This window comes from Falco peregrinus, chromosome 4 (genome assembly GCF_023634155.1).
Source record: "Falco peregrinus isolate bFalPer1 chromosome 4, bFalPer1.pri, whole genome shotgun sequence".
Lineage (NCBI taxonomy): Eukaryota > Metazoa > Chordata > Aves > Falconiformes > Falconidae > Falco > Falco peregrinus.
In genome coordinates this window covers 17669845-17682449 of record NC_073724.1, presented here as the reverse complement: position 1 = coordinate 17682449, position 12605 = coordinate 17669845, and the positions used below count along the sequence as shown (strand labels likewise).

The 12605-nt window shown below is 35.4% G+C and overlaps 1 protein-coding gene across 1 annotated transcript in view; it reads right to left on the bottom strand.

The window, feature by feature from the left end:
• The window catches only part of NCAM2 (neural cell adhesion molecule 2), a 308946-nt gene that overhangs the window by 114819 nt on the left and 181522 nt on the right, over positions 1–12605 (bottom strand). Inside the window, exon 8 of the mRNA XM_027795129.2 lies at positions 6380–6525. Coding sequence (XP_027650930.1) covers positions 6380–6525 — 146 coding nt within the window. The remainder of the gene's footprint in view (positions 1–6379; positions 6526–12605) is intronic.

Here is a 12605-nt window from a genome sequence, read left to right as displayed (position 1 = left end):
ATTAAAATACATTTTGCCAGCACTGCACTGTTGACTGTGCCATTGATTTTGATAATTTCCTAGGAGTTTCCATGGTACATAGAAAATGTAACACTATGTAATACTACCAAATTACTCCAGTGTAAAAAGTGTGGCTGTATGACTTAATGTATCATCAGATACAGGATCTCTATTTCATCAGACAAGTTGAAAGTTATTAAACCATTAGCAGATAATTCAACTGATACTTAGGCAGAAGCTCAAGAAATGATCTTTTGTGTAGTGGAAGGAATGAATGAATATTCAAGTCCAAGCTCCACTGGTATCATAGGAAATGTTGGTCCATAAAAAGTTCCCTGATAATTTCAGTCTTCATTAGTGTAACACGGGGAATATCATCACTGATGACTCAGTGGAAAAAGCTAATATTGGAAGGGAAAGAAATGCCATTTCCAAGCCTGTATGGCTTCATTTCAGGCAGTAAATGCAGCACCAAAACCCATAAAAAACACCCAAAAATATCTACTTGGTGCATAGGTAGTACATAAGCAAAATGGACTAAATGAGAGAGAATTCTGAAGTTTGTAATATAAATTTGTTAGAACTATGATTATCCATTTACAGAATGAACAAAACCTTTGTACTTAATTTAAGATATCATGTTAAACAATCGATTAAATTCATGACGTTCCTAAATAAACATCTTTTTTTCTCTAGGTTGTCTAAGCTTTTATTACAGAAGATTTATTAAGTTTTAAACATTCTTGGCTTTTTGTTATCTTTATAGAATCAAGAACCTTGTCTCTGTTTACTTATTTATGTCCCAATGGAAACTGACCTTAAAATTTTACTGAAAAGAAAAATTTGCACAAATGAGAGAATTCTGAGCTAGTATAATACCAATACAATCACTCACATTCACACAACACGAATACATACATGGCTGTGTGTATGTAAAGCCATTTGGGTCTAGTCTGGGTAACAAAGCATTTCATTTATCTCCTAAAAGAGGAACAAATCTGAAGGGCCCTTTGGCCACGTAGCAGGGATTTATTATTGAGTTGTCAATATAAACACTAACCAAGCCTGTGTTGGGGAAGAGGTGATTTCTAGCTTCAGTTTTGGCTTCATTTACGTATTACTGCAGGTGGTGTTACCTGAAAGAGCATGTGGAACTCAGATGAGTGATTGGGCTACTTAAGGACTTTGAAATATCCACATTGGCTTGCAGCTTTACTCCTCAGCTCACCCAGGGAAGCTGTTTTTCATTTCTAACTGCGTGCAATCTTACCCCTCCCAAATGAATCTTCCTACTAAAATACTGTTACCTCCCAAGACTGTCCACTCTGTGTTTAGCTTCTTCTATTTCACTGGACAGTTTGTCCCAACTCCATATTAGTGTAGCTGAACGTGCCATACAGAAGATGAAGGAGCCTCAAAACGTACGCAGATTTCTATAGATCTGACGACTGGTGAGAGTATAGTAGTATCCAGTGCTCGTATGTGCTCCATGTTTTGCATATGTCACAGGGTATAAATCTGTATATTCCCAACAGCACTAATTACCTAACATTTAAGGCCACCTTCCTGCTTTCTACTCACTCTCATGTCCATTTATTTAACTTCTCTTTCCAGTCACAATAATCTTACTCTTCTATTATATAGCCTTACAATGTGAAGCCCATCACGATTAATTTTGGTGTTAAGAACAAAATACAAAAAATATGTAATGCCTGACTGATTTGTTTGCAGAATGTCTCAACTGCATAATCAAACACAGCTGCAGCTGGCTACATAAACTGTTCTGGCCTGCAGGCTAAGATATGCTAATATTACAACAGGAAAAATATTCTATGATATTGTAAGTAGAAGCCGTTCACACAACACATAGGTGAAACAGGTTATAAAAATTTTCTTCTATAAGGCAAGGAACTTGCCTCTTATATTTTTTCCAATTATTCAAAGAACAAAAGTTCCTGAGATTAATTTACAAAGATTGGGATTTGTAGCTCAGAAAAAAAGAAAGAAATCTCCTGGAATCAAGTAAAATACCCTAGATACAGCTTCATCTCCTCATTTTGGGTGATTCATTTCAAATAAAGACCTGATCCTGGATGTGAAAAAATGTAACAGAGCTCTCACTACTATCTCGCAAGAAAGGCAACGCAATTTGCTGACACTGGAACACTGCTTCTTTTTGTGCAGTGACAACTTTCACAGGGAGTAAAAAAAAAATCAGGTTATTTTTACTAACTCTCGTAATAGCTGAAGTGGAGTTAACAGCCATAGGGGGAGGCAGAGTTGACCTTTCAAAGAAAAGACAAAACATCCCCCAAATTCTTCACATTTGCCTGTTGTCTGACCATGAAAACTGTGAAAAACTCTACAAGCTACAAATAGTTATGATTTGCATGCCAACATAAAGCAAATTCAAACTTGGAAAATAATTTAATTATTGGTCTGAGCTCTGCAATATTTAAAAACAATGTTACAGGAAATTTCATGGGGACAGCCAGATTATTATTGTAATAGTAGGTAGACGGAAGGAAGCAGAACTCAAGCTATTTCTGTAGTCTACATTATGAGGTTAAAATCACTTTTTTTCTTTTTTCTTTTTTTTTTCGTTTCTTTTTTTTACTTGTGGATACAAGAAGAATACTTTAACATATTTTAAAGACATTTGGTGAATCTGTGTCAAATATAGACAAATACAGTATAATTTCATATGTCTTAAGTCCAACATCCAAGTTGCAAATTATCTTTTTTTTTGTTTGTTTCATTTTTCTGTTAATCAGTTACCCCACACTTGAGGCATGATCAAAGCTGAGTACCAGGTTCTGGACTGTGACCTCTCTGCACTGACTTCATTCATTCATTTTACATGTTTAGATCATAAATTCTTCAGAGCAGATTGCCTCTTTGGACACATGCTGCATACAGTGGTGAAACTGTCTCATAACAAGCCCCATCTGTTATTGTCATTTGTATTCCAAAACAAGGCTTGAAATGGTAATTACAAGCAACATTGGTCAGCTTTCATATTTCTGCTAGAATCAGATACTAGAAAACTAGAGCGTGAAACTGCCCTCACAGTTCTGCAGTCCGCACAGCAACCAATGACATTTTTGTTCAGAGGATCAGGATACACTCTCCTTCAGGTATATGTGTAGATATGTATGTGCATCTTCAAAATCTATTTTATAAGTGGTTACAGCAAACCAAATCCAATCAATATCCTTCCTTCTGTTCTACAAAAAGCAACACTTCTCCTGCCTGCTCTTTTCACTGGGAAAAGGGCCAGGCCTGCTGGATCCACAGAGGTCTGTAGCAACATGGCATTTTGAACCACAGCCAGAAGAGGCATGGCCAGGTTGGAATGTTAGTGAAAAGACTTACAATACTGGGGAGTCAGGGACTAGAGGTGCAGAGGCAGAGTATATGCACCAAGCAGAGAGTTTTGGCTTGACACTGCAATAGCATATGAATCTTGGACTAGATGTTCATTTCCATTTTCAAATCTTTAAGGGTGAGCCAAACACCTTCTGTCACACATAATCATTCATTTACTCAGGGTTACACACTCATGTATTTATGGGTTATAGAGCCATAAAAGGATTACAGAAGTCACCTAATGTGACCTCCTGGAAAACTTTCCATTTAAAATTTCAAGAGAGGTCAGAGGAAGGGGAAAGCCACCTTTATTTCAAATTCTCAGTGTAAGAAGGACCACACACTGTGAGGTAGATTGTTCCAAAGGCTAACTCATAAAATGAGAAGAAAAGGCTTCTTTGCTTCTGGTTTGCACTCACTTGCCTTCAACTTTCAAGTACACACTTCTGATGTACTGAAAATCCTTTATCAAAGCTATATTTTCCTAAGAGATAATTATAGACCTCTCACTCATTAACATTATCCTCCTTAAGCCCAGCAGGGTTATTTCTTTGATCTATGACTTTGGTGCATATTTTCCATTCTTTTGGACATAATCATTTCAAAACTCAGAAAAGTCTATGTCCTGGTTATAAGCCCTATCTATCATTTGAAAGAAATATTTTGAATCCATGCAGGCTAAGAATGATCTTACATTCAGACTTCTCCCTTATCCACACAAGGTATACTTGCATTTTAGCAAAACAAGAATGACATAATTGAGGATCTACATACTAAAAGAAATAAAATAATTAAAAAATAAGAGCAAGACTTTCTGTGTTTTTTAATCATCATCATGTGAATATTATAATTAGAACAGTTCTTCCATCTTCCACAGAAAAAAATAACCCCCTAAAGATATTCTTAATTCAACAAAAAATTTGTATAAAGTGCAGTCTGTACTAAAAAATGTTTTAAAACTGGTAAAAAATTCAAAAGATTAATTCACTGAATGTAGATGATGATTTTTATGTTTATGCAAGTATGTCTGGTGATTAGACATTACTTCAAAAGTTATCACATGTAAGTAATATTTTCCATTAAAAACTATGTTACAATGCCCCCCCCTTCTTCCCCACTTTCTTCAGTTCACTTTTTCCTTCTCTTCCTGTGTGCAAAACATTGCTGTATTATTCAACAATTATTGAACAATTTAATTACTACCAGTTTCGTTTTGTATTCACCTAAATTGGTAGTAAAGCACAAGCCAAGGCTTTGGCACCCTGGATATTGAGAACCACAGGGTAAATCCAGCAGCATATTTTATAGCTCAAGAACATATAGACTATTACAGAAAACTTATTCAACATTAAGCATAAACTCTCCCATGAGCTATACACGGAGTTCTCTCATTGGCAAGAAAAAAAGGAAACCATATAACTGCATTTATTCTCATCTTTTTATCATCCACATATAGTGTATCAGCACACCAGTAGAAAGTGAATATAGGTTTTAGTTTGGTTTTCAGTATTACTCAGTCGAGCCACAGTTCAGAGAAAGCTACAGTAACATGTCTAGACAGTTTAACCATCTGCAGTTTGAATTAAGAATGTAATAATGTCTTATATAAGCACTGGATAAACTTCAGGTTTCAACTGCACCAACATTGTTAATCTTGTTTCTGTGATTTGCTTTCATTTTTCATTTCTGATATAAGAAAGTTTTTTTACAAACATTCCAAACAGAAGTGGAAGCCTACACTTGTAGCCTTTGAACCAAGTGTAGTCTTTGTGGGTCAGAAAGATGACCTTTGACTTGAAATATTTAAGGAGAAGATAAACTTCATTTTAATGCAAAACTATTAGAAAAAAATACTATATAAATACTGTTATCTTGCTGCAAAATTGAAATGACATAGCAGGAAAGTGGCAGACAGAGTCTCACATAAACTGCCTCAATTAGAGAAAAGGTCAAGTCCGAGACTAGACCAGACCAGACATTTACCTTGAGAGCACAAATAATGGAAATATGTAATTCCCTAATATACAGCAATTCCCTATACACTGAGTGACTTACTATGTATCTAATTCCCTCAGTAGCATGACTGCAATGTAGGTTTGTCAATTGTTTTTTTTAAACAACACCTATGAATACGCAAACATCCGCAAGAAGCCAGTATTTAGCTATTTGGCTATCTGGAGTTAAAATTCAGAATTAGCCAGCCAGGAAGATGGTATCTCATACTTTAACCAGCACAGTGAAAATCTATAGTTTATGTAAGGGAATTAAGAAAAAAACTTGTTCAAATAGTAAAAGAAAATAGTTTAAAAAAAAAAAAAAAAAAAGGAAAAAGGGCTCTGTAGGAAGAGCTTGTTATCTGCATGGTTAGGAATAACATTACAGTTTCCTTTGCTTTCACCATCCCATCTAATTACAGGTTTTGTTCCTACTGTAACCGACTTTCTTCATCGTCATACTGTAACCTTTATTCAACTTACTTTTTTAATAAAACATGAAAATGGGAAAACAAAATAGGAAAATAGGCTCTATTTTTAGTTATAGACTACTTGCTCTGTGTAAAGAAAAATGTAACAGAAAAATGGGGAAAAAAACCCCAACGCTTCAGAAGTGGGAAATAAAGAACACCAAAGTATTCAGAGTATTTTATTTCAGACTTTTATAGGCTCCACTGCATTTTGAGAAACAATGGAAAGGGTCTAAACATATTCAAGAAAGGCTATGGGCAGCCATTATGATCAAGATGAAACTGAAACTCTTAAGGATTATATATGAAAATTTAGGCCTGATAAGATGAATTACCTTTCAGCACTTTAATTGCTTTTTGTTTTTTTTTTTTTTTAAATTTAATTTTTAGAATCTCCACATTGCTGTTATTACCTTGGAAAGTAGAAATTCCTTCCAATTCCAGAAGAACATAGAATTAATCTATTTCTAAATTAATTTTCTGCTTATAAAAATATTAGCCAGACAGTACATATTTAGATACTTTAGACATTAAAGGCTGATTTACCTTGTCACCTTCCGAGAAGGTTATTCCATCAATGGCCCTCTTCCAAGTAATCTCTGGGATTGGTTCTCCTTCTGCTTCACAGATGAGCGTGGCTTTCCCATTCTCAAACGTGGTTTCATTTTTAAGTTGTATTATTTGAGGCTGTACTGTTAAAAATACAAATTACATTACTCATCCTGCACAAAGAATGTCATGTCAAAGTCTATTTTTTAAACCACTTTTTTTTTTTTTTTTTTTTTTTTTTTTGTTAAAGTACATTCACATTTGGGTTTTTTTTGTGGTTTGTTTGGGTTTTTTTGTACTTAGGATGAACTAAAGGTTTAATGTTACCATCTATATTGGGTTTTTTTGTACTTAGGATGAACTAAAGGTTTAATGTTACCATCTATAAGAGTGATAAACTCTTCAGACTTCAAGTTGCATGAGAACCATCTCTGTATGCAGATGACCTGGACTCCTGGCTCAGCATGGTTGGCACCCTCAGGGCCGCCTGCTCCCTCACTGGGGTAGTGTGGAATAGGTCCTGGCTGATGAGCCCCTTCCTTGGTTGCTGTGATTGCCTATTTTCCTCCTGGCCCACTGTCCCTTAGGTACTAGCCTGCTCTAGCTACCCTCTGGCACTTCAGGAATGAAGCAAAGATTCAGTGATTCCATGATGGTCCCGCACCTGGGCAGGAATAACTCCATGCATCAGTGCAGTCTGGGTGCTGGCTGGCTGGCAAGCAGCTCTGCAGGGAAGGTCCAGAGTGTCCTGGTGCAGAAGAAGTTGACAATGAGCCAGCAATTCACCCCTGAGTAGAGAAGGCTCCAGGGATCTTAGCCATGCATATAAATATCTGATAGAGGTGATTACAGATAGAGCCAGAATCTTCTTAGTGGTGCCTGGTGACAGGACAAGAGGCAATGGGCACAAACTGAAACACAGGAAGAGGAAAAACCTTTCTTACTGAGAAGGTGACTAAATGGTAGAACAAGCTGCTCAGGAGACTCTGGAGTCTCCATCCTTGAAAATATTCAAACCCCAGCTATACATGGTTCTGAGACATGCTCTGGCTGACCCTGCTCTGATCAGGGGGTTGAACTGGATGGTCTCCAGAGGTGCCTTCCTGACTCATTCTTTGGCATTCTTTGATTCTGCAATAATCTGTGTTTGTCTTCAAATACAAATTATTTGGAAAAAATAAAGTATATTCATATTCTTGGACTGTAATCTTTAGCAATATCTAACTGCCTTACAGAAATCACTGAATTTAACAAAATCCCTGGGTAACAAACATATTGTACTGTTTTTAACACTTAAGAACTGCAGAGTCCTCTGATACAAACCTGTTCATCTTTACTTACTGTGTAAATTGGTAGTAAGATACATTTGAAAAATTCCAAATATTGTTTACATTCTTCAAATCATTCCACTTTATAGCCACGAGTACACAGCAAATACAGCTCTCAAACTGTACTGTACCTTGTCAGGTTGTTTACATATGCAATACAATTTCTGGTTACATGTGAACACTTTTATTTAGGGGATTTGTTTGTACAGTATCATAGAAGAACTAGTTGTAAAATGTGCATAGAATATTACTCTCTTCCATGGCATTCAAGTATCTTAATTAAAAATGTTTGGGTTCTACATATTCACTCATATATAATCATTAATAAGTTTCTCTGAACCTATCTTTACATATTGAAGCAGACACTCATCCCACTGTAAAACCCAACATGTAATCATGTAATAAGAATATGACAGAATATGTTTAGACCCAAAAGCAATGAATTAAGTTTATATGAGTGAATTAAGTTACGGCAGCTCTTAACATTGAGTTTGTCAACATTAAGTACACTTGTTGAAAGCAATGTATTTTCTAGGAAGTTTTCCCGAGTTTTGCTTTTGTGGAAGCCCTACTATGGTATATTGTATATGAAGCAGAAAATAAACAGAGAGGTAATCTATTTTCTAAAGCAGTTACTAAAGCATATGCTGTGCAGAGGACTAATGTTTTTAGTGGATCAAAAGGGGAAAGAGAATAATTGAGGTTGAAGGGACTCCAGGAGGTCATCTTGATCAACCTCCTCATCAGCACAGTCAACAGACTGTTCAGTTCAGATTGCTCAGCGATTTGTTGTGCACCATCTTGAAAAATGCCCAGAATAGAGACTTTCTCACCAGCTTGTTCCAGGGCCTGACTGTCCTCATGGTGAAAAATATTTTCCTTATGTCTGGTCTTCTGTTTATTTTTATGACCACTATTTCATTTATGACTGTTGTCTCAAAGCTTCTGCATTCAGCACCACCAATAAAAATAACTAACAAAACAAGGTTCACATATGCTATATGCAGACACATCACATACCTCTCTTTTATTCATTTCCACCACACCATTCTTGGTCTCACTTCTCATTCCTTATCTCTATACTTCTTCTGTTGCTTGTCTACTGTCTGTTCACCCTTGCCTATTACAAATAATCTATTGTGTGTTTACTGCATAGAGACGGAAAATAAGTAATATTTTACCTAACAAACCACTGAACCAATATACTGCTTCATTAAGATATAAAGTACGGTGAGTGCAGAAAGGAAATACCCTGAGTGATCAGGGGCTCTTGAAATGTCAACTGAATCCAGCTTTACTGGAAGCAGTAGAAGGTAGTAAGCAAAGCATAACTGCTTTAACATAACATCAATTTGGCTGAGAAAGGCTGAAACTCTCCTCAGTGGTACAACAAGGGATGCCAGTTGAAAGAACTACAAAAAAGAATTTGAGAGACAAGATAACTATGTTAAACTTAAAAATAACTTCAGTTATTGTTCTCACTTTGAGGATCATCCAAATGCCTATGAAATAATTTACCTTGGTACCAAGGTACTCTGTAGCTCTGTCTCTGAGCTACAATATAATCTGCTCTTTCCTTTCTTTCCTTTGATTATAATATCAACCCTGGAAACAAGGAAAGACCTATAGCAGATATACCACTCATCAGAAAGGTATAATCTACAGTATTTTATGCCAGAAATTTCCAAAAATTTGGAATTACATTATTTCCATAACATGAGGATATCCCCATCTGGGCAACATGAAAAACAATAGGATCTGCTCCAGATTATGCATGTTCTAAAACATAATTAATAATTTTCAATTTTAAATCTTAGACATATTCTAAATTTGTAAGGCCTTCTTCAGATGGATCACTGCAAGACAAAAAAATTATCTTGACATTTTAGACATAAGCAGCTGACATTTAAAGAAATAAGCACTGATTAAACATCAAATTTATCTAGCTGACAGTTATTCCTAGGAAGAAGAGAGCTCATATGGTGGATATTGTTTAATTGCTTCACTTTTGTAGGTCATGAGTCATAATTTGCTATTGACTAGAAGTTTTAACAGTATTTGACAACTTTCTAATGACAATTTGGATACTGGAAAAACATTAAAATACTTATGTGTACATGTAAATAACAATATTTATTTCAGAGTGCCAAGTCTAGTATTGACAGAAATACTGACGCAGTTGTTTCCCACCCCCAATTTAACTGTTCTTTCTAAATTGACAAGATCATTCTCAAAGTGAATTTGCATTTGCTTGCCATACTTTGGCAAACATGATACAAATGAAAATATAGCATCTTGGAAAATAAATCCAGGAAGCTTTCAGGTCTTTGCTGGTTTCTTCAGTCAAAAATATTGAAATATTTGTATTATAATGTACCTGAAAAATTGTAAACTGAATGACCTGACTGAAATGAAAGAAGGTTTAAATGTGGAAAGGAGTTATGCTTAAGTTTAATTAAAATTACTTTATTTGGAAGGTAAATAACTGCTTACTACCGGACATGCCTTTTTAAAATATTAACAGAGTGATGCAGCCAAATACAGAAATAACATCTACTGGTTGGAAAGTTTGCTGTCTGAGCAGAGAAGGTTGGTGTTAAGTTCTCTAACATTCCCTCAATGAACAAGTTTCTTTCAGGTTCCTTTCTTGGTCTCTTCTGGATTCATCTCAGACAAGGGCTAAGCTCATTGCTGTATACCTATAGCTTCCAAAAAAGCTTAAAAAGAACATGGATAGCAGTGTGAGGTTCTAGACTGGTTGCTTACAACTGATTCCTTGGAAAAGGTACACAATTTATTGAATTCACAGAGTTCTACCCATACCTTTGACAAAAGAGTTTCATCGGACTTGGGAAGCAGCACATGTATAAAGCTTGAGATAGTCCTGATTGTATCTCATCAAAAGAACTGCTTTAGACAGCTTGTTATGAATACAAACATGGATTTACTGGTGAGAGGCTTAGTATATGTCTGTATCGCTGCCTGATAGGATCTCTTGGTTAACGTCATACATGAGGAATCATACTCATGCTATCTACTTGCACAGCCACATTTGAATCAGGTAGCAAAACTGCAACCCCATCCTCCTGGAAACTGCTGGTACAAATTGAATTTAGCAAAAAAGCTAGAGCCCAACAAGGAAATCTCTAAGAAACAGATTCCTGAAACTTGATTTCTGACATAATAAGGATTAGTACACACACCAGTATGAAGTGTTGACTTGATGTAGTGCATGATAAACCTGAGTCTTTGTACATGTTAAAATGGTATTACTACTTCACACACAAAGGGATTTAAGACTTGCCTTTTGAGAGAACCGGCATCACTGACATTGTAGACATTGTAGACACTGACATTGTATAATTTTTATTTTAAAAAAGTAGAGGTGTTCCAAACAGGTAAGGACATATGAGGGAGGAAGAAGGAATATAGAAGATGTATGAACTTTTGACACCACATGAATTGCACTTTGTGAAGCTGCCATTGGTTTACTTCATAATATCTAGGTTGAGCAGGTACAATAGTTCTGTACAGAGATCCATGGATTCCCTTTACAGAGTCATTTATTCCAGTGAATTGAAATGAAGAGCTTCCATATATGTATTGAATGGTATCTTAGCAAAAAAATCTATATAACCACCAAACCAAAATCCATGCCAAAACATGTTAATATACTTCTTAAGCTTAAAGGGAAACTAGTTCGGTGTATTCTGAGCACTGTAAATGTAAAACAAATGCAGCTTCTCACCCCAATCTCATAGACTCAGTACAACCTCTTTGGTTCGAAGATGCATGTTTTGTGATGGCCTAAATTAATACAAATATTTTGAATTTTAGTATTTGGAACACATTTAAGAGGTATAAGACAGGAGAGGTCTGTTACATTTCGTCTCATCTGCCTTGGTGACAGATCATAAATTAATAATAGCACATATTTCTCTCAATAACCAATAAAAGCCATATTAAACACAGCTGCAAAAAAAAATCAGATTATACTTAAAAAGACATCTAGAAAGTATTAAAAAAAAAGAAGTATGTGCTTAAATTACACAATAATTGTAAAGGGTCTTCTGTAATGCATCTTGAGGTATTCATTCGACTTTCATGAAACTTATTGTCAGGAACTACTGAAATGCCAATGAAACGTTTTTTATAAGCTCAGGCTGCCCTCCCACTGATTATGTATGCAAAATACCTACACCAAGACTTTCCTCCACAATGTGAACCCTGTGTACCATTCCTACTTATTATTTCACAGACAGGGTATTGTAACCAGAAAAGCACAGGAACATGTGGTTCAGAGATTCATAACAGCTCCCACAGCAGGAGAAACTAAATAGACTGGAAGCTCACAGCTTAGAAAACAAATGAACCAATGAGAAAACTATATTTGATGTGAAGAACATATGGAAGTATCTTTCACTTTTTATTTTAAAATTATAATTCTCAGCCAAATATATAAATAGGCTTTAAACATAAGAAACATTTTTTTCATGCAAGAAAGAAATTATTTAAAAAATTTAGGAGTTTGGGATGTCATGGAAACAAAAAGGTTGTGCAGGTTCAAAATGAATCAAACTTATCCTATCTATTAAATAATTTGGATTTAGCTTTCCAGGGGGTTCCCAGAAGAGTGGTTAATAAAAGATGGAAGAACATACATAGAAAGTACTTACTCTTAGTCTGGTGTCTCCCTTTCCCTATTCCTTCAACAAAAAAGTTACCTTGCCCTAGGCAAAAACTAAGTAAAATTAAGCCACACTTAAAATTACTCAATAAACAAAATTATTTATGTCGGAAACTTCTCTAACTAATATGAAAACTAGCAAGTCTTTTCTAGTTCTTTATTTTTTTATCATTAATTTTTTGTTCAATTTTGGAAATCAAATGTTTCG